This window comes from Protopterus annectens, chromosome 9.part0, assembly GCF_019279795.1.
Source record: "Protopterus annectens isolate FY-2018-M chromosome 9.part0, PAN1.0, whole genome shotgun sequence".
Classification (NCBI taxonomy): Eukaryota; Metazoa; Chordata; order Ceratodontiformes; family Protopteridae; genus Protopterus; species Protopterus annectens.
This window is the reverse complement of record NC_056743.1, coordinates 51559192-51583991: the sequence shown is the minus strand read 5'-3', so window position 1 is coordinate 51583991 and position 24800 is coordinate 51559192. Positions and strand designations below refer to the sequence as shown.

General features: G+C 39.9%; 1 protein-coding gene across 2 annotated transcripts in view; it reads left to right on the top strand.

Annotated features, from left to right (window-relative positions):
- PRMT3 (protein arginine methyltransferase 3) overlaps positions 1–24800 on the top strand; it is a 2672092-nt gene that overhangs the window by 1175768 nt on the left and 1471524 nt on the right. Inside the window, exon 11 of one of the 2 annotated variants that reach the window (XM_044082552.1) lies at positions 13942–14011. In XM_044082552.1, the coding sequence (XP_043938487.1) occupies positions 13942–14011 (70 nt within the window). Of the gene's footprint in view, positions 1–13941; positions 14021–24800 lie in introns of both variants that reach the window. The other variant, XM_044082550.1, reaches the window with a different exon arrangement.

Genomic DNA, 24800 nt, shown 5'->3' with positions numbered 1-24800 from the left:
CGGATCCCATATAAATATCTATATATATATATATATATATATATATATATATATATATATATATATATATATAGATATAGATATATTATTTATTTATTTTATCTGTTTTACATTTGTTTACTGGGAAAGTCCAACTGGACACACATCCTTTTTCAGCAGAGGCCCTGGAAGAAAAGCTCCACATTTAAACATACAGAAATACAGTATATGAGTCGAATATATAGGGCACAGAAGTTAAAATACTATCTATTTTATATATATATAAACATTAAAACAATTAAAGGGATAAGGAGATAACTCTGTCTTATTCATCTGTTCAGAATCATCAGTTGGAGAATGAAACTCCCACTTCAGTTTTTGCCTCCAAACCTTAATATATATTCCTAATTAACCCTATTTTTTGTGAAGGAATGCAAATTCTGCTATTAACTCCATTAGTTCCAGCTGGCAGTATAGAATGCTTTTCTGTATTAAGACCCACCAACAATAGTGGTGTTTCTTTACATTGTGCTTCCATCTGGATCATTTTGTTCTATTAATGTTCTCAAATGTTTGCTCCCCCTTCACAGAACCACATTGATCCATGTCTATCAATTTTGGCAACAGCCTTCCTATTATCTTAGCTAATATTGACATAAACTCACTATAATCATAGTTTAAAAGTGAAATGGGTCTATATTTATTTATTTACATTTGTTTACCGAGAAATTCCGACGGACGCAGGTCCTTTTTCAGCGGATGTCCAGGTAGAAAAGCTCCACATCATGTACATGATAAATAGAGATAGAAAGTTACAACAATAGTAAACAACATTACAGGTTGTTGGCTTTAATACAATAACAAGATATCGGTTATCAACATTATATACAGTAAATGTTGCAAGTTAAGATAGCTTCTTGTTTATAATATTAGTAACAAAGTTGTCAGACAAGATTTTAAAGTATGTAAAGACAACTAGCTAATTCTGAGTGTGGTTAGTAGTGGTGGTAGTATAGTTGGGTTAGGAGTCTAGGTGGGGGTGCTAGTCTGGATTGGAATTATGATTGTTATTATTATAGATTATATGAAGCTGGGTCTGCATGGTCGTCATGCTGTTGGGTAATGTATCCTCCATTGCTTTCTTCCGCGATGTTGGTCCTACCCCCTCTTTTAAAATACTGTTAAAACAACATTTCCAGATCTATATCATATTCTTTCATTTTAACTTCCAAACTTCCATTGGAATACCATATGTTTGTGGAGACTTCCTCAGTGATTGAGTATGCATTACTGTTTTATCTCATTTCTTCTTATTGCTATTAGAGAGCCTCATCTTTCTATAGGTTTCCTTTCATGCATTTTCTAAGTTTCCACATTCCTTTGGTTTATACATATTTACAGTGGATATAAAAAGTGTACACACCCATGTTAAAATGCCAGGTTTTTGTGATACAATAAAATGAGACCACGGTAAATCATTTCAAAACTTTTCCCACCTTTTATGTGACCTGTACCCTGTACAATTCAATTGAAAAACAAATCTGTTAGGGGAAAAGTAAAAAAATGTACAATAAGTTGGTTCCATAAATGTGCACACCCTTAAATTAATACTTTGAAGCACCTTTTGATTTAATTACAGCGTTCAGTCTTCTTGGGTATAGGAGTCTATCAGCATGGCACATCTTGACTTGGCAATATTTGCCCACTCTTCCTTGCAAAAGCACTCCAAATCTGTCAGATTGTGAGGGCATCTCTTGTGCATAGCCCTCTTCAAGTCACCCCACAGATTTTCTGTTGGATTTAGGTCTGGGCTCTGGCTGGGCCATTCCAAAACTTTAATTTTCTTCTGGTGAAGCTATTCTTTTGTTGATTTGGATGTATGCTTGGGGTCATTATCATGTTGAAAGGTGAAATTCATCTTCATTTTCAGTTTTCTAGCAGACGCCTGAAGGTTTTGGGCCAAAAGTGACAGGCATTTGGAACTGTTCATAATTTTCTCCACCTTGACTAAAGCCCCTTCCATCTGAAGAAAAGCAACCCCAAAGCATGATACTGCCACCACCATGCTTCACCATGGGGATTGGTGTTCGTTTGGTGATGTGAAGTGTTGTTTTTATGCCAAACATACCTTTTGGAATTGTGGCCGAAAAGTTCAGCCTTGGTCTCATCAGACCATAGCACATTTTCTCACATGCTTTTGGGAGACTTGATGTATTGTTTTGCAAATTTTAGCTGGGACTGGATGTTTTTCTGTGTAAGAAAAGGCTTCCATCTTGCAACCCTACCCCATAGTCCAGACATATAGAGATTGTTGTCACATGTAGTACACAACCAGTACTTGCAAGTATTTCCTGCAGCTCCTTCAGTGTTGCTGTAAGTCTCTAAGCAGCCTCCCTGACCAGTTTTTGTCTTGTCTTTTCATCAATTTTGGCAGGATGTCCAGTTCTTTGCGATGTCACTGTTGTCCAATATTTTCTCCACTTTTTGTTGACTGCCTTCACTGTATTCCACGGTATATCCAATGCTGTGGAAATTTTTTGTATCCTTGTCCTGACTGATACCTTTCAACAATGAGATCCTTTTGATGCTTTGTAAGCTCTCTGCGAACCATGGATTTTGCTGTAGCAGGCACCTGAGTAAATGTCAGGAAAATCCTGCTAGGACAGCTGAACCTTATTTGGGGTTAATCAAAGTCTCTTTAATTGATGGCAGGTGTGTACCCAAGAAGACTGAATGCTGTAATTAAATCAAAAGGTTCTTCAACAAAGTATTAGTTTATGGGTGTACACACTTATGCAACCAGCTTATTGTGTGGTTTTTATTTTTTATATTTTATCCCCTAACAGATTTGTTTGTTTCTCAATTGAATTATACAGGATATAGGTCACATTAAAGGTGGGAAAAGTTTTGAAATGATTTACTGTGGTCTCATTTTTTTATATCACAAAAGCCTGATATTTTAACAGGGGTGTGTACACTTTTTATATCTACTGTAAATAAAATTTCTGAAATATCTGTAGTACCCTCTGTAGGATCTCTGCTTAGTTTTCTTGTCTTAGACTTCCTAAGTTTGGCAATAACCCTTTCTCTTACAATTGCCTAAGTCATTGTACTAAACTTTTTTGTGCTCTGGCTTACAAATCCAGATTTGTTTTCAAAAATACTTGATTAAGGGGGGAAAAAAGAAAACTAGTTGCTTAACAGCAACCTTTCTAAAGTCATGCATTTTAGTCAAATACTCCTTTATTTTCACTTTAGCACTCCTCTTGTTCTGTGAGATTTATATTATTCTACAATTCTTTAACCGATGTCATCCCTTTTAAATAATTAAAACTGGAGGTAATCCAGAAAGTCTGAGTCAAGTTTAATGTGTCATGTGTGTCCCACAGGATGACAGGACTAATGAGAAACAGAGTACAAAGGATAAGTCCAGATAAAATCACTTTAGCTAGCAAGTCAAGGAGACTTTCCCTCTCTCTTGGATACCCTCCCTGTGAGAGGAATAAGACACCTTGTTAGTTTCCAGTAGTTCATTCAGTTAAGCAGATAGATGGACAACTTCAATCCTCATTGATTTGCCAGAAAACCACAAATTTTATGAGGAACAGACCAAAAATAATAGGCAAAAATTTGGAAATTTGAGAGGTATGCTTCGATTCTCCAAATGTCTTCATTGCTGGCATCCAGACAATGTATTTACTAGCCAGCAACTGAATTTTACTCAGACTGATAGCATTTGCTGGTGCTTTTTTTTTCACAATTCTCTTTTTCGCACTGGGAGAGCTATAATTAGTCTGTGGATCAGTTTGCAGCCATTTTAGAGGTCTCCATCCAATTAAATACTTGAAAATTGGGGAATAATATGTAAATTGTGCTGGAGTTCTTACTATTCAGTTCATATCCTTTATACCAAATATTCTCATGGACGTTTTCAAGCAAATGTCCCCTTTTATTTTATTTTCTGTCTAGCCCCCCCCCCCCGGTACATCATCACTATTGCAAATCAGGTTCCAGTCCTTGCCCATAAACAGTTTCCCTGCTACGAGTTACGAGTTTAGTATTTCTTCAGAATTCTGTTAGACTCTATTATAATAACTTTAGACTGAATATTGACTGCATTGTAATGTAATCCTCCTTATCTGCTAACAACCCCTTACTACTACATAGCTACCATCACTGTCTTTTTTATTCTTTGGTCATTATTGGACCCCTCACACAATCATTATTATCCCTCCCCTTTTCCTTTGTCCTTGACATTCTTCTGAATGTCCACCTTGAAGTCCTTTCTTTGTGTGAAGTTCACATATTGATGTGTGTACAAATGCATCTCTTGTAACTTTGCTGGTTTTACCCTTCAACCTTCTATTTTCTTCTATGCAATTTGCTCCTACCCTTTTTTAAACATCCCACTTCCAGTTCTTTTATCTCTGTTACTATATTCGCTACTTCTAGTATGGTTTTTTTAGACTTTGATTTCCATTTTCTAATAATTGCTTTTTTAGCAGGCACCAGAATTAAACTCGGCAAGACCTTACTATGTCTAAGCAATTTGGATTCTTATCACAGCTCAAAATAAAAATACATTTCCTTAGTTGTACCCATTTGCTTACCCAGTATGTTTGACAGAATACTTTGTAGGGAATTTTTAAAGTCTGCCAACTCATTACATTCCCAAAAATATGTTCTCATTTACCTCTTTCTTCTCCATCACAACTTCAACATTTGCAGTCTACCTGAGGAAGCATTCTTTGCAGTCTGCTTTGGGTAGAAAAATACCTATGCAAACTCTTCCAAGCAAAGATAATAAATCTTGTAGACTTTGCATATTTGGGAGCCATATATATACCCCCCATTGTTTCTTTGTGAATTGCTTATCCAATATCTCTTCCCAATCTTGTTTAAACTCCTTTGATTCCTTTGGTTACCGTGCAATATTTTATATGATCTGATAATTATCCCTTTTTTAACATTAGTTTATGTTGGACTGTGATAGTGTGGGTCGGAACTTTGAATGTTGGCAGTATGACTGGTATAGTTAGCTGATATGATGGACTGAAGGACGGTTGGTATATTGTGTGTGCAAGAGACCAGATGGAAGGGGAGTAAGGCTAGGTGTATTGGAGGTGCTTTCAAATTGTTTTATCATGGTGTGGCTGGGAGGAGAAATGGCATAGGCATTATCCTGAAGGAACAGTATGCTAAGAGTGTTTTGGAGGTGTAGATTGTCGGATAGAGTGATGTTTATGAAGCTGGAAATCGATGGTGTAATGATAAATGTTGTTAGTGCATATGCTCCACAAGTTGGGTGTGCAATGGATGAGAAAGAAAATTTTTGGAGTGAGTTAGATGAAGTGGTGATGACTGTACCCAAGGGTGAGAGACTGGTGATTGGAGCAGATTTCACTGGACATGTTGGTGAAGGGAACAGAGGGGATGAGGTAGTGATGGGTAGGTATGGCGTTAAGCAAAGGAATGCAGAAGATCAGATGGTAGTGGATTTTGCGAAAAGGATGGACATGGCTGTGATGAATACGTATTTTAACAAGAGGGAGGAGCATAGGGTGACATATAAGAGTGGAGGAAGATGCGCACAGGTGGATTATATTTTATGTAGAAGGGCCAATCTGATGGAGATTGGAGACTGTAAAGTGGTGGCAGGGGAAAGTGTAGTTAGGCAGCATAGGATGGTGGTTTGTAGGATAACATTGGTGATCAAGAAGAGGAGGATGAGTGTGAGGGCAGCACCAAGGATCAAATGGTGGAAATTGAAAAAGGGTAATTGTGAGGTGATGTTCAGGAAAGAGTTAAGACAGGCACTGGGTGGCAGTGAAGAGTTACCGAATAGCTGGGTAACTACAGCAGAGCTAGTAAGAGAGATGGCTAGAAAGGTGCTTGGTGTGACATCTGGAAAGAGGAAGGAGGACAAGGAGACCTGGTGGTGGAATGAAGAAGTACAGGAGATTATACAGAGAAAGAGGTTAGCGAAGAAGTGGGATTGTCAAAGAGATGAAGAAAGTAGACAAGAGTATAAGGGGATGCGGTGCATGTCAAAGAGAGAGGTGGCGAAGGCTAAGGATAAGGCGTATGAAGAGTTGTATAAAAGGTTGGACACTAAGGAGGGAGAAAAGGACCTGTACCGATTGGCTAGACAGAGGGACCGAGCTAGGAAAGATGTGCAGCAGGTAAGGGTGATGAAGGATAATGAGGGAAACATACTCACAAGCAAGGAGAGTGTGTTGAGCAGATGGAAAGAGTACTTTGAGGGGTTGATGAATGAAGAGAATGAGAGGGAGAGAATGTTGGATGATGTGCGGATAGTGAATCATGAAGTGCAGTGGATTAGCAAGGAGAAAGTAAGGATAGCTATATAGAGGATGAAGAATGGAAAGACTGTTGGTCCCGATGACATACCTGTGGAAGCATGGAGGTGTTTAGGTGAAATGGCAGTGGAGTTTTTAGCTAGATTGTTTAATGAAATCTTGGAAAGTGAGAGGATGCCTGAGGAATGGAGAAAAAGCGTTTTGGTACCAATTTGTAAGAATAAGGGTGATGTGCAGAGCTGTAGTAACTACAGAGGGATTAAACTGATCAGTCACAGCATGAAGTTATGGGACAGAATAGTGGAAGCTAGGTTAAGAAGGGAGGTGATGATTAGTGATCAGCAGTATGGTTTCATGCCAGGAAAAAGCACTACAGATGCGATGTTTACTCAGAGTGTTGATGGAGAAGTACAGAGAAGTTCAGAAGGAGTTGCATTGTGTCTTTGTGGATTTAGAGAAAGCAGGAAGTCGAGAGTGTCAGAGAAGTATGTAAGAGTGGTACAGGATATGTACGAGGGTAGTGTGACAGCGGTGAGGTCTGCGGTGGGAGTGACAGATGCGTTTAAGGTGGAGGTGGGATTACATCAAGGATCAGCTCTGAGCCCTTTCTTATTTGCAATGGAGAACCAGATCTGTAAACATAAACAGTATACCCTTTGATCCTGATCTGAGTTTTTTAACTGTGGATGTGAAGGAACTTTATACGACCATCCCACAACAGTTAGGATTAGAATGGGTAAGGGAGTTCTTGGAGTCAAGGAATGTAGAACAAAAATATTTTTACACAATTGAGACTCTGTTAGAAATGGTGTTAAAATATAATTTTTTTAGTTTTGACAACACGATATATAGGCAAGCCACTGGTGTAGCAATGGGCTCACCATGTATGGCACAATGGGAGAACACATTATTATTTAACAATTTACTATTTATATGAGGCTCCTTGGGCATGGTGGCCTTTTATTGATGACATCAAGACCCTGACTAACTTCTTAGATTTCAGAACAACATTAGCTTTTTGGACATTAATTTAACCAAGGACAAAAGAATCTTTTTAGTTTACAGTAATATTTACAGAAAACCCACTTATTCTAATGGGTTCTTGAAGATGAGGATTTTAATTTTGAATGCAGTAACCTGACTACCATGTTTGCCAACAAAAGACAATCTGGCTATTTCAGGCCCATCGAACAGGCCTGGATTTGGTGGGTTTGATTAAAAGAATAGAGAACCTGACACAGGATCAGATTCAAAATTGGGCAAACATAAAGGAAGACATAAACTTGTATCAGTTGTTGGGTTCAACACCTAACATGGCCTTCAGGAAAGGATATAATTTAAAGGCATTATTAGAAATGAACAGACATACTGCGTTTAATAAGGCCAAGGGCATGGTCAGATGTGGTTTGTGCACCCCAGTGTAATCATGCAAGGAAGGCTCATGTTGTCATCAACAATGTAAAATATAAACTCTGTTCATCTAGAGCAGTGGTGTATGCTGCAACCTGTATGCAGTGCCCTGCTTTTTATATAGGAAAAACTGAGAGGGCACTGCATAAGAGGGTGTATGAACATTTATATGCTGTTTCTAAAGCATTCTTTTATATAGGAAAAACTGTAGGGTGGGGCACTGCAAGAGTTATATGATTCCAATAATGCTCTAGCTTCCCATATTATCGACAACAAAGAACACAGTTTTAGATTTACGGTTCTGAAGCAAATTAGGACAAAGATATATTCAGGCCCATGGCAATTGGTATTAGAGAAAGAAGAGTTATTGTGGCAGCTTAGGACAGCAGCGCACACATACCCTGGTCTGAATGAGGCAATTTCTCTTACTTGTATCTTAAAACTGTTAGCTAACAAAAGGTGATTTTTTACCTTGTTAAACAATTTGTGGAACATTTTAAGCACGATCCAGTTGTATTGTTCTACGTTTGCTTGGCTTATTACCAAAGTTTTGTTATTTGTTGTTTAATATATTGCTATAAGAATTTTAATGGAAAAACACATTCTCTTTGGGTGTTTGGAAAAAGAATTTTTAAAACGATAGGTCATGTAGAAATGACCTCATATTCCATTTAATATAATGGCATAATGAGTTATTTATATAGTAGAATATGAGTTGATAAGTGCTACTATAAACACTCAAACATATTTAATGTGAACACATTAGTTTAACAAATTTGTTAAATCTATGTTAAGAATTTTCATTTTCCTTTAATTTTTATTTATTATTTTTTATTTCTACTGTTGGAGATATTTAAATGTTAAGGTTATAAGTTTTTAACAGTGGGGTTTGTCTTGTTTTTTACTGTTGGTTTAATTTGTTGTAGTCAAAGTCAGCTGCTGTTTGTTGAAATTCAATTTGACTGTAAAAATTAGATGATGGTATTAACTGTGGATTATTACTTGGTTACCTATTTGGTATATGCCCAGCAGCTTGCTTCCTTCGAATTTTTGTGCTTTATTTGCAATGGTGATGGACAGGTTGACAGACGAGATCAGACAGGGGTCCCTGTGGACTATGATGTTTGCAGATGACATTGTGATCTGTAGTGAGAGTAGGGAACAGGTGGAGGAGACCCTGGTGAGGTGGAGATATGCTCTAGAGAGAAGAGGAATGAAGGTCAGAAGGACTAAGACAAAAATATATGTGTGTGAATGAGAGGGAGGATAGAGGAATGGTGAGGATGCAGGGAGTAGAGGTGGCAAAGGTGAATGAGTTTAAGTACTTGGGATCAACAGTTCAGAGTAATGGTGAGTGTGGAAGAGAGGTGAAGAAGAGAGTACAGGCAGGATGGAGTGGGTGGAGAAGAGTGTCAGGAGTGATTTGTGACAAACGAGTACCAGTAAGAGTGAAAGGGAAGGTCTACAAGAGGGTAGTGAGACCAGCTATGTTATATGGGTTGGAGACAGTGGCATTGACAAAAAGGCAGGAGTCAGTGCTTGACATGGCAGAGTTGAAGATGTTAAGATTTGCACTGGGTGTGACGAGGATGGACAGGATTAGGAATAAGTATATTAGAGGGTCAGCCCAGGTTGGAAGGTTTGGAGACAAAGCCAGAGAGGCAAGATTATGTTGGTTTGGACATGTGCTTAGGAGGGATGCAGAGTATATTGGGAAAGAGATGCTAAGGATGAAGCTGCCAGGTAACGGGAAAAGAGGAAGGCCTAAGATAAGGTTTATGGATGTGGTGAGAGAGGACATGCAGGTGGTTGGTGTGACAGAGCAAGATGCAGAGGACAGGAAGAAATGGAAGCAGTTGATCTGCTGTGGCGACCCCTAACGGGTGCAGCCCAAAGAAGAAGTTTCTGTTCTAGATTCTCCTAAAAACTCTAACATTGGTGGTCTTTCACCTAGGACCCCCCTACTCCTTATTCTGATATAAATCCTTGATAGGGAAGGCAGTCTGTAACATCATCATCATCATCAGCCCCCCTTTCTCCCATTTTTCTACATGGGGTCAGGGGTATCGTGTTAACTGTCACCAAGTCTCTCAATTCAGTGCCACACTTCTGCTTTCTTCAACACTCATGCCTGACTGTTGCAGATCTTCTTTCACACAATCCATCCACATCTTTGCTGGACATCCTCCCTTCCTCTTACCTTCTTCCTGTCTGTCAAAAATCTTCTTCACCAGATTGTCCTCTGCTTTTCTACACATGTGCCCAAACCACCGTAATCTGTTCTCTTTGATTTCTTCTGAAATTGGAGCTACTTTGGCTTCTGCTGTGATGTCCTCATTTCTTTATCTGTTCCACAGTGTACATCCTACTACCTTTCTCAGGCACTTCATTTCCATCACCTCTTACTGTCAGTTGGCTGCACCCCCTCTGAATTTAGCTTTGACCTCTTCATTCAGATTACCCTTCTCCTCAGCCACCCCTCCCAGATACTTGAAGCTGTTACCTATTCCACTATCTTCCCTTCTATCGCTGTTCTCATTACCACCATCTTATCTGTGCTTAGTTTCATCCCATGTGCCTTCAGCTTTGCATTCCATTCTCCTATCCTTTGCTGAAGTTCTAGATCAGAGTCAGCCTATAATGCCACATCGTCTGCATACAGCACCTTTGTTGATCTGTCCCCTCCTCTAATGTAGTCCATCACCAGTATGAACAGCAGTGAGCTCAGGGCTGAACCCTGGTGTACACCATTCCCACTGGGAACCACTCTGTGAGGCCAAACACTGTTTGTACTTGAGTCATTAGGTCCTTGTATATAGCCTGCACTAATTCTACCAATGTTTCTGGGACTTCAAACCACTGCAGTACTGCCCAGATCAGCTTTCTTTGGACCTTGTCATATCCTTTCTCCAAGTCTAGGAATGCCCAGTTGGACTCTCTCCTCATCTCTAGCCTCTTCTCAAGTATCTGTCTCACTGCTAACATCAGGTCAATTGTGATGCATCCTGATCTGAATCCAAACTGTTCATCTCCCATCTTACATTCTACTACTCTGCATATCCGTTTATTAATCACCCTCTCCAGAACTTTCATGCAATGTGATTGGAGTTTGATGCCTGTGTACTGCCCACAGTTGTGGATGTCCCCTTTGTTCTTGTACACTGGCAGGAGTATGCTTATTCTCCAGTTATCTGGGATACACCTTTCTCTCCAATGTGTTATGAGTACTGTTAGGAGCCATTTCTCCCCTATCTCGCCCAGCATCTTTATCATTTGAGCCTGCTGCTTTCCCTGACTTCATTTTCCTTAGTGCTGTTCTTACTTCTTCTAGGGTAGTCTCCTGTTCTTCTCACATCATAGGCTGTAACCTGCGGTCCAAATTAATTCTCGGTGTGTTACTGTTCTGTTACCTTTCTGTCTCTAATTATTTGCTCCCAATACCTTAGTTCCTTTGCCAGTTTTCTACAGTAAATTCCAGCCCCTTCTTGCCTATTTTCTGTATTCCTAATTGCAGTCATTCCTATCGGCATAATCTCCTTTCTGTATTCCAGTGTTGGCTTAGTTCTTAAAATACTTTCTGCTGCTTTATCAGTATAATATTCTGTATGGTTATTGTTTTTCGCCTTAAGGATCTGCTTTCAAAGTCCCATTCTGTCCTTCTTTCTTGAGCTTCCGCCATTTCGGCATCATCTCTTTCCATGTTGAATTATAGCTTTCTGTTTCTGCTATGTATAGGAGCTTTAACCGTGTAACTCTGAAATACCCTTTCAAGTCATGTAATCCCAAAGCACCTTGTTCTATTGGAAGTATCATCTTTTCCCACTTAACTCTTGCCATTTTCCCCTCCCAGACAAATTCCTTCAACTCTTTGTTAAGTCGTGTCCACAACTTTTCCTCTGGTTGATAAAAATATGCCTGACCTATTTATAAAACTAAAGGGACTAAAAACATTTTCACTACTTGTATAAATACTGTTAAGAACAAAAATCTGTTTTATAGTTGGCTCTTTCCTTCCTCTTCCCCGCTCCTCAATGTTCTTCCAAATATTAATGACATGAAATAAGGCTTTATGCTTTGGAGTCCCCTACAAGTTTAACAAAGTAAAAAAAGTTGCATATTTATATTTAGTTTTCTTCTTCCACCATATTTCACAAATGTAATTGATGCTTTTTAATCTCTCATTTAGTCATTCATTTTTCAGTTGCTGGTTTCTTCATGTTGATCTTCATCTCCCAAATCCAGTCTCTGGTTCATTTCCAATGTACTCCTAGTTGTTTTATTCAACTCTTATGCTTTTTTCGGTCTCTAGAGCATTTTCGTTTGTAACGTTGGAAAAGGTTTCACTATCATTTTCTGTCTATGTGCTTTATTATCAGGAGAATAAGAAGCAGCATTCCCTTCTGTTTCACAGCTCACTTTTTGTTTGACAAACTTTTTGTATTTCCACCTTAGCATGTTCTGCATCAAAAATTGACAGATCATCCAGGAAAAAAATATTCTAAAGATAGCTGGATAAGTCAGATTGAATGTCACATTTGCTTCTTGAGATTCTCTGATTGCTGGAACAAGCTTACTTCTTTCTGTGTGGTATATTGTAATCATTTTCCACAAACACTCTACTGCCTCCAGTTTTTAGTACTTTGTTCTTCTGCCACAGTTTTTTCAGAATCAACTCTTCTTGCTGGTAGGATTGCATCTTTGCTGTTAGAGGTGTTGCTGCTTTCTCATGGGCCAGGTTTGGAGCATACACACAATGTGCTCTTTCAATTAACTCCTGCTGTGGAATACCAGTCCAGTTACTTATTTGTGCTTTCATAAAATTAATACACTCTGTTCCTTCCAGCTTCTCTGGTACAACAGAAAATCTCAGGTTTTGCCTATGTCACTGTCCTCCTAGTTTTTTTAAACATCTCTTCTTATGCAGTGTCATACACAGCCATCATTTTTTCATTTTGACCTCTGATTTTTGCAGTTTTATCAGTTCATCTGTGTATATGTTTAAAGCTGTTTCCATTTTTCCAGCCTTTTGTTGCTTGAGTTGGCATACCCCTTCATTGCTTTATTTTAATCAGCTCTGAGCACATTTGACTTATTTTTTTTATCTAAATTACTGGAAGACATGATTACACCAAAGCTGGAGCTTGAACTGCTTTCCGCTGAACAGCTGCAGGATTCTTCCCACCTAATGTTTTCTCTTCACCTTTTGTATTTGATTTTTTTTTTCAGATTCTTTAAATTTCTACTTTGCTGGCATCCATGCAATATACTTACTAGCCAGTAACTGAAATGTGCCAAAAAGACAAACTCTCTGGCTCTCTTTTTTTTGAGCTTCTGTTTCCCCACTGGGAAAGGTGATATTAAGCTGTTACTCAGTGTGCAGCCATCTTGGAAGTCCTCACCCTAAACTTCTTAATATAATTCAGTGCTCTTTGTTTTTGTCCATACCTGTAAGGCCATTTACATTACATGTTAATATTGAACAGAGTATTCATTATGACAAAAATCTGTTACACCTACAAATTGCACATGGAAGTGTGTTTGAATGTGCATTTCTAAGTTGCAGAGTATATGCGCACACACTAGGTTGATGTGTTACGTGGCTGTTGCTCCTCATCTCTGTCTTAACTTGTGCTACATTTTTCTAGACTTCAGTTCAGTAAAACCACTCAAGAAGTAAATAAGCAGAGTGTGATCCCCATTTCCTTTTATTTTACAGCAAACATGCGCAACTACATACACTTTCCAGAAAGGAATTTTAACCTTCCATAAAAGGAATAATTGCCTCAAGTCGGTGGCTGCACCCCCATGCATTACATGTTCTAACACTTAAGTCTTCATGCTGAAGGTTAGCTTCAGCATCTAGAGGACAGAGACCACATCTGTAGCTGTGTGACTAACTGAAGGCACACAGCTACAGATGTAGTCTCTATCCAGTAAGAGGATGTGCATGATCCAGAAAACCTAAGTAATTTTCAGTGTTTTTGGGCTGGTCAGTTCCTAAGATGTATGCTGTAGTAAAACAAATATAAACGACACTTCTGTTGTACTAGTCTGTATCATGCTGTGATGTTACTCTGGTATTGCTAAGTGGCATCAGTAAATATTTGTTCTAAGCCATTCAGCACATTTACACTGAGTAGAAGGAATAAAAGGGAATCATTATTTTACTTTTCAAATTGTCATTTTTACACTAAAATGTTTACATATTTTCTGCTTTCTTGTTTCTGCACAGGGCTATTTCCTCTTATATGAATCCATGTTGGACTCTGTCATCTACGCAAGAGATAAATACCTTGCAAAAGGTGGTTCAGGTTTGTACTTAATTTTTGTTTATGTAGAGGTGTTTTTCAAAGAATATTTGATTTTTCTTTGACCTGCATTCGTCAGTCATAGTCAGGTATGATGCATCCGGTTGGAAATATTTAATGTGGTACTGCATTAAACAACATATTTAGACATCTTTTTTTTGCATTAACGTATTTAGACATCTTTTTTGCCAGAGCAATGCTTATTTTTTATTCATGCTTGTAATAATTTATACATAAAATACTTTTGCACCAAAATATAGTGGCTAACTTACATTAAATAACTTACTTGGTTTCTCATTAGGTAAGCTGTGATTTTCCTTCATTATATCTCTGTTGCATTACTCTTAACATCTAGGACTTTCCCTACAAAGGTCCTGCCCATCTACCCAGACATCTATAGTTCAGGGTCATTCTTGCACTTAGTGTATTTTTGCTCTAGGTGTGCACCAGCTTGCTAGTACAAAAGGAGAAGAGCACGCATGCCATTTTCATTTCGCTTTTATCTATGCAGGTACATATCAGTGCTGGGAACAGTTTTTACCATCGGCTTGGTTGCAGTCTCCCAGAAGCTTAGGTCGATATGCAGGTATATATCAGTGCTGTTCATAGGTAGGTACTAGGCTATTGGCCCTGGGACCTATACAAGCCCAGCCAAAAAGGTACCTTGGCTTTTGCTACCCAAGAAAATTATTTTCCTGTGTCACTGTCGAGCAGAGCCACAGAGGTGATCCCTGGGGTGAATTTCCTATTTTCCCATCCAATCATCAAGATTTTTCATGAAGAGTGCTAATGAGGAGCTTTGTTTGATATAGATAGGTATATTTCCAGAGTATGAGAAGTTTCTGGGACAGGAATCTATCCCTCTGGCATGTTTTGTTTATTGTGGTGACAAGATTTAGGTCCCTAGAGCATGTAGGTTGAAGGAATTGGATTTCTTTAAGTGGAGCATGTCCAACAGCTCTGGGTTTCACATAGCTGTGTATGTTATGATCATCTCTGAGTAGGCGATATACAATGGAGTAAAGCTGGAGTTTTTTGAGACGGTCTGCGTAGGGCATGTGTTTGAGGCTGGTAATGCTCTTTGTAAGGTATTTCTGCAGCCTTTCCAGTTGTTGTAGATGTCTTGTGAGGTACATACCAAAAGGGGCGTTGTACTCTATAATGGGTCTAATGAGTGATGAGTAGAGGGGAACGATGACCTCTTTTTTTTCTGGATGAGAAACCTTTTGTGATGAGGTGTGCCACTTAGAAGGATTTCCTGACTACAGTGGAGATGTGATTATCAAAGGAGAGACTACTGTCTTGTGTCCCAAGGTCTCTTATCACACTTCTGGTGTTAAGTATACTACGCCCTATGTTGTAGTTCATGGGTATAGAGTTTTTATCAAAGGGGATGACAATGCACTTTTTGGCATTTAGCTTGAGGCCATGGCTTTGACACCAGGCATCTGTCTCAGGGAGGCCCTTTTGTAGGATGTCCACATCATTAGAAGTTTTGATTATGGCTCCTAGTTTGCAGTCATCTGCGAACTTCGTTAGCCAAAGACCTTCTGTGTTAGCCTGTACTTCAGAGAAGTAGATACCAAACAGGAGACAACCCAGGACTGAACCCTGTGGTACTCCACTTGTCACTGTTCTAAAGTTGGATTTGGAGTCTGCTACTTTCACAGTGTGGGTTCTGTCAGTGAGCCAGTTGGCATCCCATCTTGTGACATAGGGATTTATACCTAGTTTAGTGAGTTTATCTATAATTCCAGAGTGGGGGATGGTGTCTTAAGCCTTGCCAAGATCTAGATAGGCTGTGTGAACCACCTTACCCTTGTCTACAGCTTTGGTGACTGCTTCAAAGAAGTCTACCCGAACTGGGTGGGGTCCAGAGTTTGGAGATTACCAGTGTCTTTGTTTATAAGTTCCATGATGATACGTTCCATGGCCTTGCAGACCAGGCTCGTCAGGCCAATGGGGCTTTAGTTCCTAGGGTCCGTGGTGGCTCCCCCCTTGTTGAGTGGGATAACCATCGCTGCGCACCATTCAGCAGGCACAAAGCCTGAGGTGAGGCTATGATTGAACATGGTATTTAGGTGGGGTGCCTGTTCATTCTGTAGTTCGTGTAGAACGCAGCCTGGGATGTTGTCTGGTCCCATGGATGCTGTGTTCTTGGCTTTGGAGAGTGTGGTGTTTACCTGTGCAGCCATGATTACAGGAACTTTGCATTCTTCCGGTATAGAGATAGGCTCTTTAGGGGGTGAGAGGGGGTAAAATTAGCACTGAACCTGTCTGTCAGGATGTTGGCACTATCAGTTGGGTCTGTATATTTAGTGCCATTATGCTGTAACTCAGAGCAGATCTGAGTGTTGCCATTGAGATTCTTGACATAACTGTAGAACGCCAAGACTTCTATAGCTTCTATGTAGGAAAAACAATCAGGAGATTGTCTGACAGGGCAAAGGAACACCTTGCTGCCATTAGAAATAAAGACAGCATTAACGAGCTGGGACGACAGTCAAACTTGCCCTAACTTCAACAAATTCTGTTTCTCTGTCCTAGAGCAAATAGACCAGTTTTTCGGCAAGAACAAGTCCTTGCTTGAACTTAAGGAACTAAGGTGGCAGATTTTACTTAATGCTGAGACTGAACCAGGGCTCAACGAGAATGTTAACTTGAAATGTGCGCTCAAATGGAGCAATTAAGTACGAAACCACTTGCAGAGGGAGGCTAAAATCAGGAGGCACTATTGGCCCAACCTTCACTAATTGACACATCACTGGACGACCATATATAACAGCGGATTGGTCGTCTTTCCGGCTGCAGTAAGTCATTTATTGGCTCACACCAGCTGGCGAGTCATTGGAGCACTCGTCCCAGCCCACTCTTCCCATTGGCTCCACCAACATTATACAGCATTGGCGGGCAGGAGGTCTTCATTTAAAACCATTGGAGCACCTCTAGTTGAGGTATAACCAATGAGTATGGCCCTAAAAAACATCTTTACTGGTGGAGAACGACTGCCCCATGAGTGGCACAATCAAGCTCCTAGTTGGAGCCCATACAGTTGTTGAACCAGTAGGAAGTATGTTCCTTCCTTGTACCACCGTGTCTCAGCGCAGGTTCTCTATCTATGTATCAAGGACACGTGGTGGGAGCTTGTGATAATGCACTGTTGAAACCGACGCAGCGCAATCCAATCATATTAGTTCTTCAGCAGACTTGAACTTTGATACTCACAGGCACCATCTACTTCGATCATCGGACTCTGACACTCCATTCAGTATAATAACTTTGAGTTCATGGACAGTTAATGTTTTTTTGTGAATTGTATTCTTGACACAGCCTGCGGCAGTGTTTTTTTCAAGCGGGTTATTTGCATTAACCCCCATAATGGGATGGGAACCGCGTCTTCTTGCACGGTTACTAGACCAGCAAACAGAATTAGTTCTTTTCTATAATTGTAACATGTGCATCTTAGTAATATGTTGTGGACACGATTAGGGTTGTTGGACTAAAGCACAGTTCTGTTATATATGTATGGAATTAGGGTGTGCATAGACAGAACCGGCAGGGTCCTATCTTGCCTGTTTGCCGCCAAGACTCGGCGCAGTTACTTCAGCGCCAAGTAGTGAGCATGAGACGATGAGCCCATGGCAAGACCCTGGATTTTTTTCCTACCACAGTGCAGAGTGATAGAAGCAAACCCCTCATTACAAGGGGTCTGATGAGCCGATCAGGACCTTGTGGACTAGCCTGATTGGTGATTCCTCCTGAACGTGGCCCAGCGATTGGCGTTTTCTTACTGCTGGTCGGCTAATTAACATGATACAACCCCCGGTACTGCCTCTCCAATACATTGTGTGTTTTTAAAAAAGGGTAGCGAAATGAGTCATTCGTTTTAAGTACAGATCTCTTGTTTAATTAAAGTTTGAAGTACAGATCTCTTATTTAATAAATTAAAGTATCAAGAATTAGCAATTCTCATAGTAGTAAGGGGACCGCTTGGTCCCATTTCTTCTCGTAGCTAACAAGCACAGCTACTCCATATTAATATGTAGGTATAATCCCCTTGCTAACCAGCAATCTCTTTGTTAACCCTGCTCACTAATTATATTCCTAACTAACACCCACAGCTTTGTCTGCTATTGGTCCAAGTTGCCACATCCAACGTGTGGATTGGTCCTTTCTTGTTCATGTTTTACATTGCAATTAAGAGGCTCTGTTTTATGTGTGCTATATAATTCTCTAAAGTTTGATATTTTGTTACTCTGAAGAAGTTCGAATCAACAGTAAACGGACGAAAGCGCTAAGGAACAGTTCGGTCTCGGGGTGTTATTTTTCCTGCTTTTTGGCCTTCTTAGTTAGGTAGATTTATTTATGTTTTTTTTGTTATTAGTCTTAGTTCTTCCTTGCTTTTTTAGTGCGGTAGCTCTGTACATATATATATATATATATATAGATATATATATAGATATATAGATATATATATATATATATATATATATATATATATAGATATAGATATATATAGATATATGAAGTATATATAGATATATATAGATATATATATATATATATATATATATAGATATATATATATATATATATATATATATATATATATATATATATAGATATATATATAGATATATAGATATATATATATATATATATATAGATATATATATAGATATTTATATACATATACACATATATACAGGAAAGTAGTTAAAACAGCAGTAAAAACAATTCAAATGCAGTGCAAGCTAGCACACTTGAGTATGTAGCAATGTTAGACCAAACAGTTTAAAAATTGCAATTAAATTAAAAATGACTAAAAACAAGTGCAGAAGGAGTCTATTAGGTAGAATGAGGTAAAGAGATGGGACTGGGGGGAGTGTCCCAGATCACGTCTACAATGGGGGTGGGCAACTGCAAAAGCCTCCAAATTTAAAGAACAAGACAGGAATAGGGAGGTTGGGTAGGGGAAAACCAACACCTTCAGCAGAGATCTGAAAAAAACTATACAGTGAAGCAAAAATAACAGTGCACAACTCTGAAGTCATCCAGCAATGATATAAAATTAGTCAAACAACAATTACCAGTACACAACTCTGAAGTGCCAGAAAAATATACTCAGCTCTGTATATCTCCAGATAGTTTGAAGAGCACTCTGTCAGGACACAGGAAGGCTCCAACAATAATATCTGCTGTGAACAGTTTTTACCATCGGCTTGGTCACAGTCTCCCAGAAGCTCAGGTTGATGTACCCCATTATAGATTCTTCTTCTTGCTTTTTCATAGAACTTCTGATTTGTCTCTCATGAATGTGTCAGAAGAGGGAAGGAAGGCTGTGGTAAACAGATACCTTATTTTGAGAACCACACTAGTTGGTTTTGTTTTGGGGCAGAACACGATATGGCCTGTTAGGTTTGTAAGGGATTTGCGCTAAAATTCTCAAGGAGTCACCTTAGGATCTGTAGCCAGTATCTGGAAGATAAGAGGTTGTCTGTGTTGGAGCATTTAGCTATGTCATCCATCTTCAGCTGCTATGTTTGACTCTCCAGTTAAAAAGAAGTAAAGGAATAAAATGTTGAAAGATGCAGATGATTTTGAGTGGACCTCCTTTTCCTCTTCTAGGGTGACCACGACCCGAGACCCATCTGTCAGCATCTGACAGGCTCTCTAGCGTTACCCGTGTGGAAGCCATTTTGGGCATAGGGCAAAGGCACATTTACACTTTCAGACTCTTCTTTTGTCTTTTCTCCTGTTGGCCTTCCAAGGTTGAGTTCCCTTGAAGCAAGTATCATTTTGTAAGTGGGTGAAGGGAGTGTTCACCAGATTATAATCAGAGAAGAGAGCAAAGGGTGTAGAATAGAAGTTTTACCCTTAATAGCTAAACCTCAGGAGGACAGACTACATAAAAGACAACTGAAGACAAAACATATATATCCCCCTCCTAGTCCTAGAAAAATCTCATCAGATAAATCTGTTCCTCAAACATCTCATGATGATTAGATTGCTTTAGCTCAGAGTCTTCTAAAGATTATTCATGCCTTACAGCCAAGATAGCACTACTCTTTCCACTCGTTCTTCTAAAAAAAGGGATGCTTGTTCTAGAGGTAACTAAATTAGTTCCTGCTTCTAGCTCTATACCAAATGACAAGGAGAACATTTAAACTGTGACACACATGATAAAATTCCTTTTAATATGTTAGACAATATGGGTTAGAAGATTTCTGAAATTCCTAACCAAGGCATGAGGTCAAAACTTGAAGAAATGCTTCATTCTGCCTCTCAAGTTGCTAAACTTTCTGTGACATAACATTCCATAAAATGTGGATCTGATGCAGTTAATGCAGTATTTAGAGCAACTCTCACTGGTTCTGTCATTTGTTCTGCATGACTAAAGATCCAGCCTTTATCAGGAGACATAAAGACGGTCTATTAAACAAGCAGTGCTTCCCCAAAAGACCAAAAAAACTTAGCTCAACTATACTTTTGAACTTTTTAGTAAATAAAAAAGTGTAAAAATCCAGTAAAAAACTGCCAACCAAGTAGCGTATTGTCGCACGCTGTTATGGCTGCTGCTGGCATGGATGAATGTCTGTCATTGCTTTCTAAACCACACACTGGGAATGTCACCCTTACAGAACCCCCATTTCTTCAAATAAATAGTCCGAGGAAAACTCCTCCATGCACTGTCATTGTCAATCCTCGTTGCTAGTTGTGTCTCTATATATGTTCCACTCTAATTGCTTGAAAGGAAAACGTCACAAGCATGTGGTCAAGTGCACTATTTGCAATGAAGCTAAATTAAGCAAAAATCACCTTGCAGGAAAAAAATGTTAGATACGTCTGTAATTGTCTGTTTATCTGTAAAGATGCTGCATTATGAAAAAGGATGTCCACAACCTAACTGTAGATGCATTCTTTTTATCATTGACTGCCTTTACTTCTTTCAATAAGCATTTCTGTAGAGAGCAGTGCATTCCCCATGCATGTTGCACCTGTACTGAACTGGTTTGTGGCCCCTGGACTACTACTTTGTCGGTATATTAAACCAGAACAACGATTACCTATACGTTTATTTTATCCATTCTCTTTATATAGCATTTTCCAATATAGATAGGACCAGGCCAGCCCAGTACCAATTCTTACAGTCTTTACTAAGCACATGTTACACATAAACATTCCTCTTGTATAAGGAGTTTAGTATTGTGATTGGATGATGTTCTTCGTGTTTCACTGTTGCAGTCATTACATTTGGGATAATCTGCTGGCAGGTTGCCCTCAGTCGGCCTGAATAACAAAGTCTTGGGTCCTGCATCGGTTACTGTCTCCTCTTCCATGACGTCAGGGGTATAAAACATGCAGCCGACGCCATTTTATTCAGTCTTTCTTGCCGCGTGGTGCCCGAAGCAGAAGCAGTTCGCAAGTGCCGGTCGTCCGACTATTGAAATTTTCACATTCGAGTTTCAGAACCGAAGTCTTCAAGCTAAAGCTAAGTACCCCATTGGGGAAACTTTTTCTTGCTCCTTATTGATGTCAGTAAAAGTTAATAATTGCATTACTTGTGGGAAGCAAATACCTCATAAGGATTTTCATTTGTACTGTATTCCTTGCCTAGGCCCCGATCACAATGTGCCTTGCTGTCGGTTTTGTGCTAGATTTAACCAACGCACTATTAAGCGTCGGTATATTTTTGCTTCTAAATATTTTGGTTCAAGATTTAACTATCCTGAAATGTCGTTGGTTAACAATCCGACTACCGGAGTTCACAAAAAAACGCAAGGAAAAAGACAGAGACAGATAAGAGGCCTAGGCAAGGCACTGATTATGAATCTTCAGGTCAGGTTTCCATTTCTTCTGATTCCTCTTCTGATCAGGAATTTTCTATTCCACCCTATGAGGATTCTGATGCAGAGGACTCCTTCCCATCTGCATCTCCTCCTGAGGATTACTCTTTTGGAGAGACTTTGCATACTTTAAGGGAACATTTTCACTGGGAGAGTCAGGACTTCTCTGAATCAAAAAAGAGGCTTCTCAGCATAGGCCTTTGGCAATACCTCCTGTATTAGACATTGTTGATGTGTTCTCGGAGTCAAGCATGGCTCCTGATTCCCTGCCTCCAGCTCCTAGTAAGCCAGACAGATATTACAGGGTTCCTGACTCCCACAAATTTATTTTCAAAAATCCTGCTGCTGATCCTGAGGCTATTTCTCAGGGTCTCAAGGGTGTAAAGGCTTCTACAGCCAAAAATCCTACCCCTTCTGATAGAGATTCCACGGCGCTGGATAGATTGGGTAAGAAGATTTATACGTCTGCAACCTTGGCAATCAGGGCTTTAAACTGTCAGTTTCATATGTTTAAATATCAACAGCATGGGCTTACTGAAACAGAAAATGATGTTGATTTCTGATTGTGTGGAAAATAGAGTTACAGGATTTATTGCATTCAGCAGAACGGGTTGGAAAGCATACTTTGCAATGTGGTTTTGATTCCTTGGAGGCCTCTTGTAGGGCCGCAGTTACTGGATCTGTGATTAGAAGGCATGCCTGGCTCAAGGAGCAAAATCTGCCTGATCATGTTAAAGCTAAATTGTTGGATGCCCCTTTGCAGCATGATACTTTGGTAATAAGGCAGAAGAGGTTTTAAAGAAAATGGAAGACAAAGCTAAATCTATGCAAACTGTAAAAGAATTCTTGCTAGTGCAGCCACCCAGGATGTTCTTCGTGTTTCACTGTTGCAGTCATTACATTTGGGTAATCCTGCTGGCATGTTGCCCTCAGTCGGCCTGAATTCCAAAGTCTTGGGTCCTGCATTGGCTGCTATCGCCCCTTCCCTGATGTCAGGTCGTCAGGGGTATAAAAGAAGCAGCCGACGCCATTTTATTCAGTCTTTCTTGCCGCACGGTGCCCGAAGCAGAAGCAGTTTGCAAGTGCCGGTTGGCCGACTCCTGAGATTTTCGTGTTCGAGTTTCAGATCTGAAGTCTTCATTAAAAGCTAAGTACCCCATTGGGGAAACTTTTTTCTTGCTCCAGACCAATGTCCGAAAAAGTTAATAATTGTATTACTTGTGGGAAGCAATTACCTCATAAGGACTTTCATTCTTACTGTATTCCTTGCCTAGGCCCTGACCATAACGTTTCAGGTTATCGGTTTTGTGCTAGATTTAACCAACGCACTATAAAGCATCGGTACGATTTTGCACTAAGCTATTTTGGAAGTAGATTTAATTATACAATGTCGCCGGATAGCCATCCGAATACCGGAGTTCACAAAAAGCGCAAAATAAAAGACAGGCAACCGAGGTCCAAAACAGACAACGAAGCTTCTCCTAAGCCAGTCGCCGGTTCTCAGTGAGGCGCTTTAGCAGCCCCTGACACCCATTACTTTAGAGTCGCATGCGCTACCGACTCTCACATGGAGTCGTTCAGGCCGCTGGAAACTCAAGGTATTGGAGCCTCAGAGACTATTTCCTCAGATGGGTCCGGAGCCGCTGAGCAGGCATCAGCTTCTGAGGGTGTATTCAGACCTAAACAATTATACATTAAACCGAGTTCAGCTTCAAAGGCAAAGACTAAAGCACCTTTAAAAGTAAAGAAACCAGTTCATTAGCCACATGGACAGGCCTCCATGCCCAAAAAACAGATGCTCAAAATGGCCGAAGACTTAATTACCTTGATCAGGAGTTCCCATCCCCCTCCCCCTCCTGATAAGAGGCCTAGGCAAGAGACAGACTATGAATCTTCAGATCAGGTTTCCATTTCCTCCGAGTCCTCTTCTGATCAACAGTATTCTCTTCCCCCCTATGAGGATTCTTATGCTGAAGAATCTATTCCTTCAGCTTCTCCTCCTGAGGACTATTCCTTTGGGGAAACCTCGCGTACCATGAGGGAGCATTTCCACTGGGAGAGCCAAGATTTTTCAGAATCTAAGAAGAGGCTCAGGGATTTCCTTCTACTGCCTCTAGCTATTCCATCTGTGTTAGACATTGTAGATGATGTGTTTTCATAGTCTAGTCTGACCCCTGACTCCTTACCTCCAGCTCCTGTTAAGCCTGACAGATACTACAGAGTTCCTGACTCTCATAAATTCCTTTTCAAAAACCCTGCTGCAGACCCAGAAACTATTTCTCAGGGTCCCAAAGGGGTTAAGGCTTCCACTGCAAAAAAACCCTACCCCCTCTGACAGAGATTCTAGGGCACTGGATAGATGGGGAAAAAAGATTTACACATCTGCTGCCTTGGCTATAAGGGCCTTAAACTGCCAGTTTCATATGCTCAAATATCAGCAATATGTCATGACACTGCTTAAACAGAAAATGTTGTTATGTTCTGAATGTGCAGATAAAGAAATGCAGGATTTATTGCATGCAGCTGAACATGTTGGAAAGCATACTTTGCAATGTGGTTTTGATTATCTGGAGGCCTCCTGCAGGGCCGCTGTTACGGGTTCTGTAATTAGGAGGCATGCTTGGTTAAAGGAACAAAATCTGCCTGATCATGTCAAAGCTAAATTATTAGATGCACCATTACAGCATGATACCTTGTTTGGTGTTAAGACAGAAGAGGTGTTAAAGAAAATGGAAGACAAAGCTAAATCTATGCAAACGGTCAAAGATTTATTACAAGTACAGCCACCTAGGTTTCGCAGACACTGGCCTACAAAGAATTGGTCCTTTCCAGTGTCAGACAGACCTCAAAGGGGCAGATCCCGACGTCCTAGAGGCAGATCTCAGCCGCAAGGTTCGTACAGGTCTAAAGGGGAGAAGACAAATCACAACCATACA